The sequence below is a fragment of the Mus musculus genome, chromosome 11 (genome assembly GCF_000001635.26).
Source record: "Mus musculus strain C57BL/6J chromosome 11, GRCm38.p6 C57BL/6J".
Taxonomy (NCBI): domain Eukaryota; kingdom Metazoa; phylum Chordata; class Mammalia; order Rodentia; family Muridae; genus Mus; species Mus musculus.
Window position 1 is genome coordinate 3,369,026 of NC_000077.6, and position 21,521 is coordinate 3,390,546.

Consider the following 21,521-nt stretch of genomic DNA (forward strand, 5'->3'; position numbering starts at 1 on the left):
ACTGACATCCTTCATTCCCGTCTCCTCTCCCCGTCACATGCTCAGGCCTGATCATGTCCCATGGAATCTGGTTGCGTCACCTTTCTTGCAACCACAGCCCTAGAACTCTTATGTCTTACGGCCTTTACTCCTCCAGAGGCCCTCCAGAGGGTCAAGGACTTCACTTGTTTGACAGAGTCCAGGAAGGGCTCTAATCCCTGTCACAGAGGAGCACATGACAAAGGAGGGGCTGATGGGAGTCGGTTTTATGACCAGGTAGTGGTTTGGCCTGGAGGCTTGGGAAGCAGGGTCCAGGCAGCTGCCCCCCCCCCCCACGTGGTGGTCACAGAGCCCTGAGTACTTCAGCAGGATCGTCAGGAATCTGGCCTCTCGCATAGGAGAGGGCAGAGGGTCTACTGCAGGATTCCCTTTGACTCCAGCTGGGCAAACAGAGCCTGGAGAATGGAGGCGAGGTCATCAGGTTTCCTAGAGAGGTTGGCAGAGAACAAGACAAAGGACTGTGGGACCTGGGAGGCCCTGGGGACCTGGCTCTCAGAAGTTCATCACCTGCTCTAGCTCCAACTCCAAAGAAGTGTCATGGCCGCACAAATTAAAAGGGGCGTACTGTTCCTGCTGGCTAAAGGAACAGCCCTTCCCCCACGATGCCTTCCCAGGATTCAGAGGAACACAGAGGACCTGAACAAGTGGCTGCCACAACCCTTAGCACCCCACTTGGCATCGGATCCCACATGTTAAAATCTACCTCCTAAACTCAAGGTCAACTTCTTTCCTCAATTAAGAAAACACACACAAAACAAAAATCTCCAACAGATCTGGCAAACCATCCCTCTCCTGCTCAGCCAGGGAGGAAAGCAAACCTACGAAGAGGTATGTATGAGAGACGCGTACGGAGTGAGCTGCAGCCCCACAGAGGACAAGAAACTCTACAACCAAAACAAGCCAGCTGAGGGGACCTTGTGTGTTGCCACTGTTGAGACTGGTAGCTTCATCAGTAAAACAGGGCTACATCATATCTTTAGGCTTGATAGACGAAAAGTGCCAACAGGAGGGCTGCTGGAGTCAATAGCCAGGACCAGTCCCCTCAGTCTCTACAAGGGCCCGGCCACTCGCTGAAACCTCATGGTAGCCGCTCTTCTGCCCAGGGACAGCCACAGATCACTATCCTAATAGTGAGGTCTGGCCACCAAACTGGATTGGGAAAGCTGGAAGAAAAAATCAAGCAGGGCTACTGGTGAAGGGGAGGCAGTCATCAGAAAAACAGGTTTCTCCCAAAGAATAAAAACAAGCCCCACCCCAGGCAGGAATGGCTCCATTCAGAAGGGACCCAGAGGGCCAGAAACCCCCTAGGGAGTTTCTCTTGAAGGTGGGGTGGGGCAGAGAGCAAAGACAGACAGGTCAGAGGAAGAAAGTTTCCACGCCTGCCCAGGAAAGGCCTCACAGAGAGCCCCTTCAGATGTACATATCTGGGGGCTGACCCAGAAACTCCACTCATCTGGGAGCCGAGGAACCCCTCAAAGCCAGGGCAAATAAGCCATTAAGAGAACATGTATACAGTGCCTACTGTGTACCAGGCTATCCACACCCAGGCCTTGCCAGCTTTTAGTTTGGCAAAACCTGCCCATCCTGCTTGTTGGGACAAATTCCTAGGCAGGCAGCACGGCCTGTAGGAAAGACATGTGAGAGTCACAGAATGGCACCCCATTTGTGCTTTCTTCAGACACAGTAACACCAAGGTGTGGCTTGTCAGGAAGGGGAACCCGGGCTCCCCAGGAGCTTCCTTCGCCTCCTTGTCTTCGTGACACCGGAGTGCCCTTTTCCAGGCTTCTGTATAAGCTCTTCTGGTAAAACCAGGCTAAGTGAGGTCAGAGGAGAACGAGGAAGACTTTGGCCTTCCCTCGGGCCCAGGAGCAGGGATGAGGGGGAGGTCTGGGAGAACAACTCACCTAAAGGGGTCTCTGGAGGTGAAGTAAGCCGGGACAGACAAGTAACTCCCCATCTTCTTCCCACAGCAGATAAACAGGCTCAGCTGCAAACCCGTCTGGGAGCGCCTCAGGCTGGCTGCAGACGGCCACCATGACAGGCTGGTTCCCGGCACCTTGGGTTGGAGCCGGCTGCCCGGTGCTCACCTCTGCCTCCGAAGCAGCAGGAGAGAGAGGATTCCAGGCCCCTGGCTCCTTGGCAGATTCCCGCAGGGGCACATGGCTGGTAGTCTCCTCCCCAGAATCTTGGGAGCTCCGTAGCCCCCCGAGGCTCCGGGAGGAGTACCTCTCTTCAGAGGCTAGACACACACAGGCATTCTGGGGAAGGGGCTGGTGACTGGCTACAAATGAGATGCTGCTGTCAAGTCAGTCCCGTCCTTCAGTCCCACCCACCCTGAATGAGGGAGGGAGGAAGAGGAGGAGCTCGGGCAGAACCGAGGTGTGTGGTTGGAGCAGCTGTTAGGAAACAGACCTCGCAGCAAGGGGTGGAGCCGGGGCGGGAGCGAGGCTGCAGGCAAGCGCCACAGACAATAACTGGAGCTGGCCGGGCGGCCACCGCACAGCGCGCAGGACAGGCAGCGCAGGGGGTCGACACATCAGAGTCTAATGTCACCAGCCTGAAGAGCTGCCTACAGGGCGCTAACTCTGCCGAGGGGTTAAAAACACAGGATGACAGCTTCGGCAGAGCTACACCTACAGGAGGGAAACCCTCCAGCACAGGAGGCTGTTCCCCAGAAACATCCACAGATCTGGGCTGGTCTCTGTTCTCTTCTGGTGTTGGGACTCCCATTCATCTACTCCCTCTGCCAGATCTGGGGACAGCCTCAAGAGACTGGCCGTTTACACTCTGGGGCAGGGCTGTGCTGCCTTCCTGAATGGCTTCCACTCCAGATTCCCTGAGCTCCTTCCCTGACTCTCAGTGTAAGCTGAAATAACTCCTTCCCAAGTTGCTCTTGGTCATGGCGTTTATCACAGCAACAGAGAGGAAACTACAATAGTGTCCCAGGGTAACCCTGCTTCCTAACTGAGGGCCCAGCAGGTGCCTGGGAGGGCGCAGGCCTAGCTAGGTATAATGGGAGCAGACCTGAGAGCCCCAGCTGTGGGCTGACCAAGCCAAGTCCTGCATGAAGGTCTTCTCTTCCCCCAGTCCACAGGGTTACACTGGACTAGACTAGGGACCCCCGTCCCCAAGACCTTGATGGACACAGGGTTATGACACAGGCTGTTTCCCCACCAGGTATAAACACCTCCCCACTAGAAAGAGCTGGAAGTCACCTGGTAGTTGCTATATGTCACTCACTGTACAGTGTGACAGGCAAGTCCACACAGAAGTGATTCATGGGTTACAAGGAGATGATTTCTCTCTTCTTCAGCTGGGCACAAACCATGAGTGTGAGGAGAGACAGCTCGCACTGAGCATGTGGCACATTCCAGCTCCAGTTAACTGCTTGCCACATATTCACTATCACTTTTAAATGGCCTTTGTTCAGCATACATGTTGCACCCACTGAACAGATGTCAAAACCAAGGTTCTGAGGAGGTTGTTGACAGCTTAAAGACAAACAGTCTGTCAACAGTGAAGGTGGATTTCTACCTCAGTAAGAATGCCTCCATAGCAGGGGATAGAAGACTTCTGTAAAGGGTTAGAGGACAAATATTTTAGGTTCTATAGGTCACATAGACCCTGTCACCGCTACTCAATTATTTCAACATCTCAGCATCCTCAGTAAAATAGAAACAAATAGATCTGGCTATGTTTCAATAAAACTTTATTTGTGGACACTTATATCATTCTCATATGCCATAAAATAGTCTTTGGCTTTTTTATTTATTTACCCTGTCAAGAATTTAACAATGTAAAAATTGGGGCTAAAGAGATAGCTCAGAGGTTAAGAGCACCGGCTGCCCTTTCAAAGGTCCTGAGTTCAATTCCCAGGATCCACATGGTGGCTCACAACCATCTGTAATGGGAAAAATACCCATATAAATAAATAAATCGTTTTTTAAATGTAAAAATAAAAGGCAGTACAGAAACGTGGTTTAAAAGTGGCTTTGAGGGCTGGAGAGATGGCTCAGTGGTTAAGAGCACTGACTGCTCTTCTAGAGGTCCTGAGTTCAAATCCCAGCAACCACATGGTGGCTCACAACCATCTGTAATGAGATCTGATGCCCTCTTCTGGTGTGTCTGAAGACAGCTAAGGTGTACTCATATATAATAAATAAATAAATCTTTTTAAAAAAAAGTGGCTTTTAGTGCTGGGTGTGGTATCCTAGCAGAGACAGGTGGATCTCTGTTAGTTTGAAGCCAGACTGGAGGATCTAGAGAGTTCCAGGCCAGCCAGGCTGCATAGTATAGTGAAACCCTGTCTATAAAATAAAATAAACATTTTGGCATCTGCACTGGATGCTGAATTTGGGTCTGTGTATCTACCACTGCAGACAATATACTCCAGCTCCGGAGGCAGGGAGGTGAGCACTGGGTGGGCACTTAGCCTGCACCTCAACTGCTGGCAACATTTCGTGTAAATGACCTTTGACCCCCACTATTTGACAGTACTGTATCCCCCTCACACCCTTCTCTTTGCAGAGGAACAAACTGAGGTACAGAGAGGTTAAAGTGCTTACCTGAAGTCATCTCACTGACCAAAGAGATGGGAAGCCAGGGTTTGAACCTAAGCTAGACAGTAAAGGCTGTGCTCTATCTACCATGCTGTACTGGGGAGTGCAACCTGGGCCTAGAGCCAGACTGTCTGGGTTTGAATGCAGCAATGCACTTAAGCCCTTGGCACTAAGTCTGGAACACATTAAGAGTTGATAAATGTTAGCTGTTAATATCATTAAGTCTACTGTTCAACTTCTGTGCTAGCTATGTGGCCCTTAGAAAGCTCCTGCCTGTCTGAGCTTTGGGTTAGGTCTCTAGATAGCTTCCAGCTTCAACATTTTTCATTCCTATGAGGTGCCGGTGGGCTCCCTGTTTTCCTTGGGTCTCAAGTTGAGACTGAATCTCTTGAGCCAGCCTTGAAGGAATTGGGATCTTGGCTGGGGGCCACGCAAGAGCTAAAGGGCCTGAGACGCAGTGGAAGGGAAGTAACACAGAAGACACGGAGAGGACTGCCACAGGCTGGCTGGCTGGCAGCTTCCTCCCAGCGACAGAGCCCAGATATACTCATGCTCCCCCGTAATTCCATCAGGCAAGGGGGGAGCCCCTGGTTAAATCTGAACTGGCATCTAATTGCATCCTTTGATTTCAATCTGATGAATGGAGTGTACGTGGAAGAGAATGCAAGGCACAGAGCGGGGCCAGGGAGCCCCTGAGCATAACTCCTTTTGACATTTCACACAGCTCTGCTGCTCCAGTGGCTTCGGGCAGCAGTGAGTCGGTGTCTAGGAATGCAGGCAGGAGGCTGCAGGCTTTTTATCTTCCCACTCTTCTTACAAAGGATTTGGTGGGTGGACTAGTGGGGGACTAATAAGAGGATTTCTCAGCGGCCATGTGAGTGCCTCCCCCTGGCAGCACAACAGCCATCTCGCCATCAGAGCTGAAGCGGAAGCCCCTCCCAGGTGGAATCTATCTACCCTCCTACGTCTGGCTTTCAGGAGGTGCCTTTAAAGGATTGATCACCAGATGTAGGGAACAGCTACTCAGCTGGCGACTCAGATAGAGCTATTCCTTCAGGCCAACGGTAAAGGGTCCAAACCACTCAGAACTTGGAGGTAAAAAGTCACACTGTGGGTGTACTTTTTCCACACATGCCCAAGGCAACTGCAGGGACCCTGAGACTGGTAACCGTCGCCGGGATAAAACATCAAGATGGTGCTAATCTCCAGTACACTTCGAAAGCTGGAAACCATTAACCAGAACCAGATGACACTCCAAAGAGCCTACATTTGGGACAGGCTGGAGAACAAACAGCATTCAGAGATGACAGCCCCAAGTGACCACCCTTGAGAGATGTGGTAAATTTATGAGTCACCCCATCCTCAGCCTGTACGAAAGCTCTGGACAACGGATCCGACGCACAGGAACCTGTGCTTGCTGCACGAGGGAAAGGCTGCTTGTGGCTTGCTGCTGCTGTCTTTAGACCGAGTTGGGAACTACTTGAGCATGCCGGGCAAACACTCCGGGTTTGTATATCTGGAGCTCTCTTTTTATTTTTTAAAGAAAAATTTAAATTTTGAAACAGGATCTCACAATGTAGGCAGGACTTGCTTGTGATCCTCCTGCCTCAGCCTCCTGAAGAGATACAGCCCCCGGTGTGTGCTGTCACAGCTTTCTGGAGACCTGCGTCTCCTTGCTGCTTAGCAAGGCCATTCCTCCAACAGGCTACCTCTCTGGTCCCTGCCCCTCCCCTCCCCAGCTCACTCTAGACTTTGGAAGTGCCCAGAATACTTGGAGAGTGCCGTGATGGTTTTATGTCAACTTAACACAAGCTAAAATTATCAGAGCAGGGACCCTCAATTACGAAGACGTGTCCATAAGCAGGTGTGCTAGCACAGGACTTTAATCCCAGTACCCAGGCAGCAGAGTCTCTGAATTCAAAGCCAGCCTGGTTTATAGAGTGAATTCAAGGACAGCCAGGGCTACACAAGAAACCCAGTCTCAAAAACAAAAACAAAACCCCACCCACCCCACCCCCCAAAATAGGAAAAGAAAATGCCTCCATAAAATCAGGCTGCAGGCAAGCCTATAGGGCTTTTTCTTAATTAGTGATTGATGTGGGAGGCCCCTTCACACCGTGACCACAACCCTTCCTGGCTGGTGGGCTTGGGTTCGATAAGAAAACAGGCTAAGCAAGCCAGCCATGGGGAGCAAGCCAGCAAGTAGCACCCCTCCAGGCTTCTGTCTGGCTTCCTTCAGTGATGGACTACGATGTGGAAGTGGAAGCCAAGGAAGCTCTTCCTCCCCTTGTGATTTTTGTGTTTCATCACAGCAATAGACACTAGGGGCTCCCTCCCTGCCTGCTTATCTGCATCACCTTTGGAGTAGTCCCTCAAGCAGCACGGACAAGGCACTGTGTGCTTTCTGTCATTTACACTCTGATAGGCTGCTTTGACCGTATCCTGCCCTGACCACACCTGGCTTCCCTCAGCTGCTCCCAAACCTCTGTTCTTCGCTCCTTCTACAGCCTCCTGTGCCTTCATCCGACATCATGCCTATGACTTTTCTTTTCTCTCGCCCAATTATAATGGAACTCTTTCTCCTCTAGGAAGGGCTTCCTCCTCATGTTCCCAAGCCCACCACACACAAGCAAGGTCCTGTGTCCATGCCTGTCCACTGCCGTATCAAAATACAAGAGGGTAGGTGCTAGGTTCTAGGTTTTAGCAGGACCCAAGCCCACCCATGTGTCCAGCCTAGTGAGGCTGAGCCACCTCTCTTGTCCACATAACTCTAGGCTCTTACTGTGAGAGAGACTACAGTCCTACAGGAGAGATGATAATTAACACTGATAAAGCATTTTCAGTTCACAAAGGATTTTAGTCCCTCACATGCAGTAGGGTAGGGCAGACCAGCTCAGAGATGCCAGGCAAGCCATCCACGTTTATACTGACAGGAAGTACAGAGCTGGGATAAAAGCAGTGTTTGCTGATTTAAAGTCTCAAGGCCTTTCCTCTACTCAAACCCAATCAAAGATTTGGGGATCCCACCTCTGCAGCACAGGGGCTACACTGATAGATATGCTGAGGTCTTGGATCCTACATCTATACTGTGAGGATAAAACAAAAGAAAGAGTATCTAGCTCTTGGGAAATCCATGAGAAAATGTCACCACCGGCAAATCCCTGAGAACTAGAAATACCAACTTCCTCCATAGCCTAAGCAACCGGCTCCTCTCTCAGCTGTTCACTGCCCACCCTGCCCATCATCTGCCCAGAACTTCTGATGAACTCACTGAAAGAAAAAAAATCATAAATTTAATTTTTCTGTTAAAAACAAAACTGGGGGGTTGGGGATTTAGCTCAGTGGTAAAGTGCTTGCCTTGCAAGCCCAAGGCCCTGGGTTCGGTCCTCAGCTCCGGAAAAAAGAAAAATAAAAATAAAAAAAAAAACAAAAAAAAAAAACTGGGCCAGTCAGTGACTTCTATTTCTATTTGATAGCAGATTCGCATCGCCAGACAGAGTGATTAGACCTTGGGTGTCAACGCCATTCTCCAGGTTCTCTGGAGCCACATGAGTGGCTGCATCACTGTCCCTCCCTTTCAGTGCACAAGAATGACCTTCTCTAATAATCAGGACACGGCACATAACGGGGTGGCGCTACTGAACATGTGCGGTTTGCCATTCCTAATTTCAACTTACATTCTACCCAGAAGCCAAGTTGTATTCTCTTTTCTTCCTGTAATACCTGATGAGTGTGGTGTCTTAGTCATGGCTGGTGGAACCACAGCCTGAGCTCAGTCTCACAGTCAGCCTGGGCAGCGTACATAACTGCACCCCATTACCTCGCCCTGAAAGGCGAGTGCTCCAGAAGTGTAGGTACTTAGTCTTCAGACTAGAAAACATGGAGACCCCCGAGATAGACACAGAGGTAAGCTTGTTATGCATGCACATGTTCTCATTACATTTCTCACTGTAAGGACGGCTACCTCCCTTTGTTTGTTTGTTTGAATACAGGGTTTCTCTGTGTAGCCCTAGCTATCCTGGAATTCACTATGTAGACCAGGCTGGCCTTGAGCTCAGTAATCTGACTGCTTCCACCTCCTGAATGCTGGGATTAAATGGTGCATCACTGTTGCCACCTCCTTTTTCCAGATGAAGAAATGAAGGTTGGGAATGTTGTTCAGTCTCATGAGTAAAAACTGACAAGGTTGGGATCTAACACGAGTCTCTGAACTCCGGCTCTGACACACTGAGGGTGCTGCAAACAGCTGTTCTGCACTTGCTACTTGGTCATGGTGAGATCTTTCAAGGTGTGGTTGAGGAACAGCTATCTGGACTCCACTGGGAAAACGAGGCTATCCCTGGCACCACCCAGCCACACAGCCCCAGAGGTTCTGAGGGAAAGAATCTGAACTTTATATCTTCGTCGTTGTTTTGAGACAGGGTCTCTCTGTGTAACCCTGGCTGTCCTGGAGCTCCACCTGCCTCTGCTTCCTGGGTGCTGGGTGGGACAAGAGATGTGTACCACTCCCCCAGCCTGTGCGCCAAACCTCTATTTTAAACAACACCTAGTGGTTCTGATCCACATGGAGACTGAGGACTCCATCCTACTCTTTCTCAGGCACTTCTCCATTTGATTTCACCTCATTGTCACAGTAACCCGAGTCGGACAGAATAGCCACTCTCACCCCCTCACTGCAGATGAGGATGCACAGGTAGACAGTTCATTTTATTCTGGAGGCTGCTTGGTCACTGTCAGGGTTAGAGCTGCTTAAACCTTGATGTAATGGGGACTTCACTTTCCTGATGTGTTATTACTCATTTGAAACTTCATGGTGGCCGTCTCCCTCTTTCTTCAACAGCAGTGTATGGAGACAAGTTAGAAGGCATGGCTACTCTGCCCAGGCTGAGCCGTAGATGTAACTCAGCGATAGAGCTGTTTTCTACTATGTATGAGGCGCTGGGTTCCATTCCAGCAACACATGCATGCGCACGCAAGCGAGCTCAAACAAATGTGTGCTGCCGACTTCAAAACCAGTTGTTGCTTCTCCAAGTGTTATTCACAGCGGACTGATCCAATCACAAGTGCATCGGAGCACTGTCAGGAGCACTGTCAGTAAGGCCTAGCCAGAATGTGACAGAGACACAGAAGTAAATAGCCTCAGTTTATGTCTGACATGGATGCCTAGGGCTGTTCTGGTAATGGTGAGGAACATGGAAAAAAAGAGAATTTGTGGCCAGGTGTGGTGGCACATGCCTGGTACTCAGGAGGCAGAGACGAGAGGCTCTCTCAGTTTGAAGCCAGCCTAATCTACACAGAGGATTCCAGGACAGCCAGGGCTATGTAGAGAGACCCTGTCTCAAATCCCTGCCCCTGAAAAGAGAATTTGTTAGCACCCCTCTAACACTGCCCAGGGAGAGAGAAAGCACAGTGGACGGCTATAGCAGCAAAGGCACGTGGGGGTTCAATGACCACATTATAGACAGGGGTCTTTTTTGTTTGCGTTTGTTTATTTCGAGACAGGGTTTCTCTGTATATCCTGGCTATTCTGGAACTCACTCTCTGTAGACCAGGCTGGCTTCGAACTCAGAGATCTGCCTGCTTCTGCCTCCCAACTGCTGGGATTATAGGTGAGTACCACCACTACCAGCCGGCTATAGTCTTATTCTATTGTCCATGTCAGAAGGAAAGCTCTTGCCCGGGACAATGTTGCACAGTAGAGATGATGAGGGTGCATACAGGAAGGAGTTTATTCAAGTTCTCTAAAACACCATTCCAGAAAGGCACCACTCACCCTGAGACTGCTCCGTTCTAGGTAGTCCGCTACGCCATGGGGCCCAGAGGTAGGTTAGATATCGTCCCACCCTTGGAAAACTATACCTGAAGACTGCAGCTGGGTGTGCAAACACACACCGACAGGGATAGAGTATGAGGAAGATAACAAGGAGGGTGAAAAAACTCTCCTCTGATTGGTGGGGCTGGGGGTAGGGGTGGGGTTCCTCCAGAGGAGGTGCTGTATCAGCTGGCAAAGCAGGCTGATTGCCAGGCAGACAAGAGGCTCCGAGCTTGAAGGAACAACATAACCCTGAGCATATCACACTGGAGCCCACACTTAAGCAGTGACCACAAAGGAAGCAGGGATGGTAAGGAGTGCTAGACCACTGTGTACCAGGCTGGGGCAATTGGGTAATTAAAGACACTCACAGGCAACTGGGGTGGTGGGGTGGCTATTTATCAGAAGCAAGCAGGGGCTCCCAATGGCCAGGATATAAAGGCTGAGGCACCAAGGACAATATGCATTATCAGGTGCTGGCTCAATTCAAGTCTACAGCTAGCTCTGCTATGTTCACACCAAGTTTGTTTGCCAACCACTGTTCACCACCAGTAGACAATGCCCTTGTCCTGAGGCCACATCTCTATGGACCTGCTCATTTTAACCACTAAGTTCATTAAGAATCAGATGGTGGCCCCTATAGATTATCACGAACTGTTGTTTTGTGACGCTAATGCTAGGAAACTCAGGGGGTGAGATGTGGCTCTGGGTTTGAATCCCAGCACATAATCAACTATAACTCTACTTCCAGGAGATCTAATGGCCTCTGCAGGTAGCAGGCATGCACACGATGCAGACATACATGCAGACATAACACCCATGTACATTATTTAGATGTGACCTGCAGAGCTGGACTTACAGACAACTGTGGGTGCTGAGAACTGAAACATGCAAATCTGCAGGAGGCACAAGTGACCTTAACCAGAGCCATCACTCCAGCCTCTAACTTAAAAACTTCACAAAACGACAGCAAACAATGTTTGACATTCAGTGTCAGAGCCTTCATTCCCACAGACATTCTTCTGGGAGAAAGAAATCCTTTACCGTACCAACACATCTCTGAGGCGAGGCCCGCAGCGCCATTAGAAGACCTGAGATCCTTCCCTGATTGACAATGGCTTACTGTGTGATCTCAGTCAAGCCTTTAAACCTCTCTATGCCTCTTCTTTGTTAAAAGAATTAAGGTGAGAAAACAATTCCACACCCTTTAGGTCAATGCTAAAAGAAGCAATGGTAGTCAGAAGAAGGTGGGCCGGCTAGCCACCCACAGACCTGTCTATGGCTGGCGTCTTGGCGAATCAACCTAATCTGGGCCTGGGGTTTGACCTTTGGTCTAGAAACACCCTCACCCAGAGACATGCGGACATGCTTTGATGGTTTATCAACATCACTGTCTACCTACAGGCTGACAACTGAAATCAGTGTGCCCAAATCCCTGGCATAGGTAGGACTTCGAGACCTACACTGGGCAGTGAGGTGCTCACACTTAGAGCCCACCCAGTCCAATTGTGATGCTGAGGTGGGAACATCAACTGACTCAAGCCTAAGAGTTTAAAACCAGCCTGGGCCACACAGTAAAACTCTAGCTCAAAACAAACAAACAAGAAAAGAGAAAGAGAAAGAAGAAAAGACCCCCCCAGAGGCTAACACGGGCATCAGAAGAACTGTCACAGAGATCTTTACTTCGGCCAAACTAGCCCTGCATATAATGTAATATAATATAATGTAATATAATGCCTATAATGTAGAACCCAGCTTGGTTGTAGCCAGGCCACACTCAGCAACCTGACCCAGGCAAAGGCATCACGGCTCTCACTTCTAGTTCACTGCCGGCCACTTGTCTTTACTTCTGTTTTGTTTGCTTATGACAGGACCTCACGCACCCAAGTGTGGGCAGTGAAGGAAACCCTGGGTGTGTGAAGTCCTGAGTGGGTGTGTGTTGTTGACATGACAGACATTTGAGGACAAAGCCTTAGACACAAGGGAAACTGGCAAAGGCTCACTGTCCCCTGTCACCTCAGTGAGGCTCAAGTGACTGCAACACCATCCTCTGTTTGGAGTCTAAATGCTGACAGCGTGTGTGGAAAATGTTCACCTTTGATTGCTTCCCTGGGTGTTCATGGCTGAAGCCTGCTCCCCTCTGGAGCCTGCTCCTACTGCGATCAGCTAAGCCCCTCCTTGTTCATCTGTATGGAATAACCCTGCCTCTCTGCTTATCTCTGTGTAACAACTCACTACCTTGTTCAGCTGTAGACAATACCTCTTCTGTGTCCAACTCCATATAATAAACATCCTGAGCTTCTGGTGCTTCTCTGTCCCTGTGGCTGTCACTTCTTCATGCCCTTGTCACCCAAGCCAGAGTTCTAGGCTACAGCGGTGGCAGCCTCCAGGCTGGCCTCAAACTCATTGTGTAGCTGAGGCTGTCTCTAATACTCACCTGATGGTTAGTCGGTTTACTTAATTTATTTTTTGTCAACTTGATACCAGCTGGTGGCATCTGGGAAAATGGAGCCTCTACTGATAAACAATTCTCATGAGCCTGGCCTGTGGACGAGTCTGTGGGAGCATCTTCTTGCCTAGAGACTGATGTGAGGGGCCCAGTCTACTGTGACAGTGCCACAACTAGGTCCTGGTAATACAAGCAAGCAGGCTGAGCAAGCCATGAAGAGCAAGCCAGTGAGCAGCATCCCTCCACACTCTTAGCTTCAGTTCCTGCATTCAGGTTCCAGTCCTAACTCCTAAGGGACGAGGTGTGCGAGTGTAAGATGAAACAAACCCTTTCCCACCCAAGTTGCTTTTGGTCACATTTACTACAATTTAGAATTAGTGTGGGCTAGGGCAGCTGAACTCATTCCTCTTCCCCTGCTCTCCTTCTTTTTTTCTTTTTAAAGATTTATTTATTTATTATATGTAAGTACACTGTAGCTGTCTTCGACACACCAGAAGAGGGCGTCAGATCTTATTACAGATGGTCGTGAGCCACCATGTGGTTGCTGGGATTTGAACTCAGGACCTCTGGAAGAGCATTCAGTGCTCTTAACTGCTGAGCCATCTCTCCAGCCCCCTCCCCTGCTCTTCTTTCCAGTGGTCCCCAGGTTTTGCTCCAGTCTGGCCTGTACCTACAAGGAAATGCAGCTCGAGGCTGCTGGGGAGCAGGTCCCTAGGCCTCTTGACTTCTCCCCACTGTAGGACAGTTCCTTTGAAAGCAGAAGACAAAGGTTATCTTCTTACCTGACCTTACAGACAATTTCCCAAAACCCAGTATCTTGAACCAATTCCTCCCAGCCATCTATGGGAGCTGCAGTCATTCAGGGAAGGATGTGAAGCGGAAAGCGGAAGTGCAGGAAAGGCCACACTTACATCACAGCTTGGGCAATTCTTTCAACAATCTCTGCTTCCTAGGCCAAGGATATGTTGCTGGTGACAGAATGAGGGACAAAACCTCCCTGAAAGTCCCTGAAGGCCTTTACCATCAGGAGTCATTGGGTATCAGAGCAGAGATAATTGCATAGATAAGCCTAAAACTACAAGAGGAGTTTCAAGGGAGAGGAATACTGACATCTCTGAGCCGTCCAGGGAACCATCTGAACTATGTGCAGAGGCTAATTAGGCAAAGAGAGGAGGGGCTGGCAGTCCAGGCCCAGGGTGCAGAACAATATAAGCCTTGTCAGCAGGGAAGAGTAGTGAGACTCAGGCAGAGAGCAAGAGGCTCTGGGCACAGGCCTCTGTGGAGGGTGATATAGGACGGTTATGTGCACATTGTTTTTTTGTTTTTTTTTTGGGGGGGGGGTGTTTTTTTTTCTTTAGCAACCAGGAATATCCTGGAGCCTGTCACCTGCATGCTAGGTAAACTACCACTGAGCTGCATCCTCAGTACCATATTTTTAAATTTTACTCTTTAATGTGTTTAGGACACATAAACTAAGTGAACATGTATGTACCACAAGCATGTAATGCCAGAGAGGGCCAGCAGGGGTGCCAGATCCCCTAGAACTGAGTTACAGAGAGTTGTCAGTTGCCATGTGAGTGCTGGGAACTGAACTCGGGTCCTTTCAAGTGTTCTTTTAAGAGTTATTTATTTATTTATGTATATGAGTACACTGTAGCTGTACAGATGGTTGTGAGCCTTCATGTGGTTGTTGGGAATTGAATTTTTTAGGACCTCTGCTCACTCCGGTCAACTCCACTAGCTTAGTCCCGGCCCAAAGATTTATTTATTATTATACATAAGTACACTTTAACTGTCTTCAGATGCGCCAGAAGACGGCATCAGATCTCATTACGGATGGTTGTGAGCCACCATGTGGTTGCTGGGAGTTGAACTGAGGACCTTTGGAAGAGCAGTCAGTGCTCTTACCTGCTGAGCCATCTCGCCAGCTCCCCTTTCAAGTGTTAACTTCCCAGCCATTTCTCCAGCTCCCAGAGGTGGTTTTTTTGTTTTTTTGTTTTGTTTTTTTATTTAATTTCTTTTTTTTTCTTGGTTTTTCAAGACAGGGTTTCTCTGTGTAGCCTGGAACTCGCTTTGTAGACCAGGCTGGCCTCGAACCCACAGAGATCTGCCTACCTCTGCCTCCTGAGAGGCTGGGATTAAAGGCATGCGCCCCAGCCTGGGTACTTACATTTAATTATGTGTGTGGGTATGTACATGTGAATAAAGTGCCTGAGGAGGATAGAGATGTCAGATCCCCTAGAACCGGGTTGTAGGCAGTTGGGAACTCTTTGACACGGGTCTGAAAATCGAATTCAGGTCCTCTGCAAGAGTAGTCTTAACTGCTAAAGCATCTCACCCCTTGGCTGTTTCATACATCACACACCCCAGCTGCTTGAGAGAATGTGTGACTTAGGAGGCAGTACAGTGGAGGGGAGACTGACAGCCGTGCAGGTGAGAGCTGACAACAGGAACGGGCAGAGATAAACCGAGAGGCTTGGGCTAGAGGCAATTCAGAAGCGCAGAGCTTTTCCAGCTTTTCCAGAGGACCCAAGCTCAGTTCCAGCCCTCATCAGGTATCTCACGCGCATCTTTAACTCTAACTCCAAGAGATTCAACCCCTTCTTTTGGTGTCTAAGGACATCTCCACACATGTGGTAGATACACTAATACAGACACACGTAAATAAAAATAATAAAAATAAATAAATCTTACGCAGGTATGGTATGGACACCTTTAATCCCAGCACTTGAGAAGCAGAGGCAGACGATCTCTGTGAGGTTGGTGTCAGCCTGGTCTGCAGGGTGAGTTTTAGGGCAACAAAGGTTACACAGAGAAACCATGTCTCACAAAACAAAACAAAAGCCACCAACAACAACAAAATCCCAACTAACTAAATCTTAAAAAGAAAGGAGGAAGAAGAGGAGGAAGGAGAGGAAGGGGAAGAGGAGGAAGAGGAAGAGGAGGAGGAAGAAGAAGAAGACGACGACAAGGAGGAGGAGGAGGTGGTGGTGGTGGAGGTGGAAGAGGAGGAGGAGGAGGAGGGAAATATAAATAAACAGACCAAAACTGACAGGCTGGGCTATAAAGCATGAGGCACCAAGGACACTTGTGACACAGGCAGATGTGGGATGGTGATGTCTGTCATTCTGGAAGTCTGGTTAAAGTGGGTGAGGAGCCAGTTTAAGGGAGACCATTGCAAGTCCCAATTGAGTCTAATGTATCTAGAAGATATCTGAATGACATACTAAAGTGGGCCATGGCAGTGTTTGCCTGTGAGTTCCAGCTGCTTAGGAGGCTGAGGCACAATGATTACTTGAAAACAATCTGGGCAATACTGTGAGACTCCATTTGAAAATATAAGAACGACAAAAGGGATGTGTTAGGTAGTTGGCAGGACATGCTGGGTTAGAGCTCAGAGGGGCGCTGGGGCAGGAGGCCCTCACTTCAGGGTCTGTGTGTCGTGGACAGCAGGAATCAGAGTGTTCAGGGAGAGGAGTGCACCACAGGGCCTCACCACAGGCCTGGGAGAAAAAGAAACCTGCAATGACCAAAGAGGCTGGAGGGAAACAAGAGCGTGTGTGGATGTCATAGAAGCCAAGAAGCCAAAAGTGACAAAGCCGGACGTGATGGTTTAGGCCGACAATCCTGGCACAGGAAGCTGAAGATTGTGGATGAGGTTGTGAGGAACTTTGCATGTACAACCGATTTTAACCTGCAGAGCTCTCCTTGGTGGGGATTAGCCCCTGTGATGGTTTGTATATTCTTGGACCAGGGAGTGGCACTATTTGAAGGTGTGGCCTTGTTGGAATAGGTGTGACCTGGTTAGAATGGGTGTGTCACTGTGGGTGTGGGCATAAGATCCTCACCCTAGTTGCCTGGAAGTCAGTCTTCCACTAGCAGCCTTTGAATGAAGACATAGAACTCTCAGCTCCTCCTGTGCCATGCCTGCCTGGATGCTGCCATGCTCCCACCTTGATGATACTGGGCTGAACCTCTGAACCTGTAAGCCAGCCCCAATTAAATGTTGTTTTTTTATAAGACTTGCCTTGGTCATAGTGTCTGTTCACAGCAGTAAAACCCTAACTAAGACAGCCCTTTGCATAAAGCAGGAAGCTGTGATTTAAGTCCCTTCAGCTGGACTCCAACAGTTGTCCAGGAACACTAATTCACTTTTCTGTGCCAATACCATAACCATATCCTCTATCCTCCACTACCACCACGACCACTGCCACCACTAACTAAGTAGCCCGCAACCTAAATGCCCAGGCTCAGAACTATTGCAGAGTTTTCAATTTCGTGGAATATGAACATAATCTTATAGGCTTATAGTTCATTTATGCTTCATGCTACCCTGCTACATTCAGCCTAAAGGTAACCTTATGCAATATTTTTGGTGTAGCCATCATATGAGGTTGTGTGCATGAGGCTCATGCTAGCACTCAGAGGCAGGCGAGTTAGATTCTGGATTGGAGACACACAGCCACTTGTACCCACACACTTGTACCCACATGGCCCACTTGGGAGGCCACGCAGGATGAAGGCTAGAGGAGCCTGTGAACAGACTGATCAACCAGGCTGTCCTCTCTGCTACATCATTAAGAGCACGTATCACAGGAGCCAGAATGAATGGAGGTCAGACTGCAGTGCAGAGTCAGGGATGTTGGGTTCTGCTGTCCCTGGCTTTCTGGGTCAGTTATGGAACTGGGCTAGAACGTTACCTCTGCATCCCCAGTAGGGCCTAATCTCAGCGCCTTCACCAGCAGAGGACTCATGGAGTCAAGCAGTGACACTGGATATGAGAAGCAAGCACTGTGCCTCTGCACTATACCCACTGTGGAATTTTCAGAGTGCTTTTTTATTATTTTTATTTTTGGAAATGGGTCTCACTACATATACCTGACTGGACTGGATATGTAGATCACGCTGGCTTCTGCCCCCTGAATGCCAGGATTAAAGGCATGTGCCACCCCCACGATCTCTTCATTCAGTCATCCTTAGTTACCTAGAAAGTTCGAGGTATGCTGCGTCTGGTGTTGCGTACCTTTAATCTCAGCACTCTAGTGGCAGAGGAAGACCAATCTGTGAGCTCAAAGATAGCTGCCCCGCCCCCTCCCTCCACCTCTTCCCTTCTGCCTGCCTAAAGTCTACAAGCAAAGCAAAGTGCAAGGTTAAAGCACACTGAGGTCACATGCTGCCACATCCCAGAGTTTCCAACGGGAAGAGGTGTCTGTCCTTCCTCTCTGTCAGGCAGGCCCCAGTCAGCATTCAACAGCCAGCTTCAGTGGCTCGCCTGTTTGTGGTTTCCTCAGAGATAAACTGGATAAACAATCTTTTTCCTGAGACATCACAGGCAGTTCAGGCCTGGGCCAGCACCAGCAGTGACCAGCAGAGGGCAGAGTGGCTCCACAGCCTGCCAGCAGGAACCTAAGGCATGGAGTTGACAGCGCTCTTGCACTGGGGATGGCAAGAAGACTTCAAGGTTATCTGACACTAGCAAGTGCATGGCTCACGTTGCAGAAGCAGAAATGGGGTTAAATGACACGCCCATAATACAGGACAGCATGCCAAGACTCACAACCACAGGAGCCTGGGTTCAGATTTAGCTGGCTCTGCAATGTTAGTAGGTAACTCTCACTTCTCTAGCTTTATTGTTATTTACATCTGTGTGTCTGTTTATTTTGAAGCAGGGTCTCTCGCTTGGCAGCCATAAATCCATGATCCCACTGCCTTGGTGCTCAGACTACAGGCAGAAGCACCATACCTGGCTTGGTTCTGGCATGTGCTTTTGAGACAAGGTCTTACTGTATAGCCTAGGCTGGCCTCAGGTTCACATCACCCTGATGCAGCCTCTCAAAGTGTTAAATTACAGGTGCCTATGAAAAATCCTGGATGCTTATTTTGAAGTAGGTAAAACAAGTAACTCATTTACTGAGTTATCTTCAAGAGTAAATAAGCGACTGCTTGTAAAACAGTAAGGACCGTATCTGGCATGTTTGTAGTTCCCAGAACTGTAACTAGGATACCACACCTAGATGGGAACAATTAATATGGCTTGGCACTTCCGAGGTACCCGTTGCCAGTAGATTGTTATCCTACAGCTTCTGATTCTCTGTTTGCTGCACCCTGCTGGACTCACAAATGGAGCAGACACAGTGTGCGCCTGATGGGACCATCTTCCACTGGCATTTGCCTTACCCCAGAGGACAGACACTGACAAAGGCTTCTTATAAGATACAGCTCAGTCTGTGCTTATCACCCTGAGAAAGGAGGCCAGACAGTCACCAGTGCCCTAGAGGTGGTAGGTTCCCTTTGTTAAGGGAGCTAGGGGCCAGATCCCACAATAGCAGTTCCCTTCAGGGCTGTGGAAGACTGACAGGCAGTTTCTCCTTCTTCTAGGACCCCCGCTTAAAAGGCTAAACTTCCCCATAAAAGGCAACCACTAGCTGGAAAGAGCACTGACTGCTCTTCCAGAGGTCCTGAGTTCAATTCCCAGCACCCACATGGTGGCTTATAACCATCTGCAATGGGATCCAATGCCCTCTTCTGGTGTGTCTGAAGACTGCATACACACACACACACACACACACACACACACACACACACATATATATATAAAATAAGTAAATCTTTAAAAAAGGAGGAGGAGAAGGAGGGGAAGAGGAGAAAGAGGAGGAGGGGGAGGAGGAGGAAGCAGAAGTAGCAGCCACTGGGAAACAAGAAGTCAGGTTGTGGTGATACATCCTGACAACCAGCTACTCCAGAGGCTTACACAGCAGGGTCTCAAACTTGAGATTAGCCTGAGAAGCGCATAGCTTGGACAACTTGGTCTCAAGATAGAATTCTATAAGGACCAGAGTCTCAGCTCAGTGGTAGAACAAACACCTTGCCCAGTATGTGAGGCCCTGGGTCCAATCCCCAACAATGTAAACAACAAAATCCTCGAGAGGCTAGATGAGGTTAGGATATGCACATCTGTAGTCCCAAAGCTAAGGATACTGGAAGGATTCTGAGGCTAGCCTGAGTTACACTGCAAAACTCTACCTCAAAATTTTAAAAGGACTAGAGTGTAGCTCAGTTGGCAGAATGCTTGCATTCTATGCAGCAAAACTCTTGCTCAATCAGCACAGCATAAGCTAGGCCTGGTGGCACACACCTATAGTCCCAGCACTCATGTAAGGGGAGGCAAAGAGGATCAGAAAAGTTCAGGCTCGTCCTCAGCTACATGCACAAGTTCAAAGCCAGCTGGGATATGAGAAGGTATTAAAAAGAAGGGAAGAGGGCTGGAGAGATGGCTCAGTGAGTAAGAGCACTGATTGCTCTTCCAGAGGTCCTGAGTTCAATTCCCAGCAACCAAATGGTGGCTCACAACCACCTGTAATGGGATCTGATGCCCTCTTCTGGTGTGTCTGAAGACAGCTACAGTGTACTCACATACGTTAAATAAATAAATCTTATATTAAAAATAAAAAAAAAAAAAGAAGAAGGGGAGGGAAAAAAAAGAAGGGGAGGGAAGGGGAACAAGACAGACAGATGGGACAGTAGGGCCACCATTCACAGTTCCACAGGCTAACTTCAGCTGTGTTGAACATGTGCTCTGTCTGATTCCACTCTTGACCCCAGGAGGGGCCTAGGCCAGGAGCTTCAGAGAACAGCTCCAGATTTAGATTCAATTTAGATGAAAAGAAAAGCAGGCCAAAGCCAGGCAGTGGTGTCGCACGCCTTTAGTTCTAGCACTTGGGAAGCAGAGGCAGTCAGATCTCTGAATTCGAGGCCAGCCTGGTCTACAAAGTGAGTCTAGGACAGCCAGGGCTTGTTACACTGAGAAACTCTGTCTTGAAAGAAAAAAGAAAAAAGAAAAAAAGGAAAAAAGGAAAGAGAGAAAGAAAGGAAGGAAGGAAGGAAGGAAGGAAGGAAGGAAGGAAGGAAGGAAGGGAAAAAAAAGAAATTAAAAAAAACAAAAAAACAAAAACAAAGAATAAAAAAAAGATGAAAGAAAGAAAAAGAGAGAGAGAGAGAGAAAGGGAGAAAAGAAAGGGAAAGCAGGCCAGAGGCACACAGTTTAAACGGGACCTGTGGGAAGGAGAGGAAAGAGAGCAAGGGCTGGTCAGCCATGTATCTGGCAGGTCAGAAGAACCCTGGCCCACCTGCCCAACGCCCTGAGCTACTTCCAGGAGGCCTGTGAGCTGGACTTGACCCAACAGGCCCAGGCTCCAGTCTGAAGATGTCCTGGGCACTGGAGAACCCAAGGAAGGCTCTCAGAGGTGGGACTACCATCGTTCTAGGTCACCATGAAACACAGTGAAGGAGGGGAGGGGTGGAGGTTGGACCAAATCCCAGCAGTCTCTTCATTCAAAATCTCACCCAGGGAGAACAAAGGTGTTGAGGGGAGCCATCTGCTTCCTGTTAACTGTGGCCCAGCTAGGAAGAGCAGGGCTGGACAGAAGTCGTGAAGCTCGAACTTCCCTCAGCAGTACAGAGGGAAGGAAGAGCCCGCCTCCCATGGGCCTGTACCAGAGACTCTAAACCTCACCAGAGCTGCAGGAGAGCTGGGCGAAAAGACTGGAAAAGACAATTATTCAGCTCCTTATCCCCTCGTCCTCAGCCCAGGCGGCCCCTGAGGTCAAACAAATAGCCCTTCCCAGCCCTAAAGGACTTTACCTGACTTGGGCAAAAGTAAAAT

General features: G+C 49.1%; 1 protein-coding gene across 9 annotated transcripts in view; it reads right to left on the reverse strand.

Moving 5' to 3' along the window:
- Limk2 (LIM motif-containing protein kinase 2) overlaps window positions 1–21,521 on the reverse strand; it is a 65,980-nt gene that overhangs the window by 25,729 nt on the left and 18,730 nt on the right. For 2 of the 9 annotated variants that reach the window (NM_173053.2, NM_001361623.1), the window contains exon 1: window positions 1,944–2,379. The exons of 5 other annotated variants lie outside the window; for them this stretch is intronic. In NM_173053.2, coding sequence (NP_774958.1) covers window positions 1,944–1,996 — 53 coding nt within the window. In that variant the 5' untranslated portion in view covers window positions 1,997–2,379. Of the gene's footprint in view, window positions 1–1,943; window positions 2,679–21,521 lie in introns of those variants that run through there. 2 more of the 9 variants (XM_030245609.1, XM_030245610.1) reach the window with 2 other exon arrangements.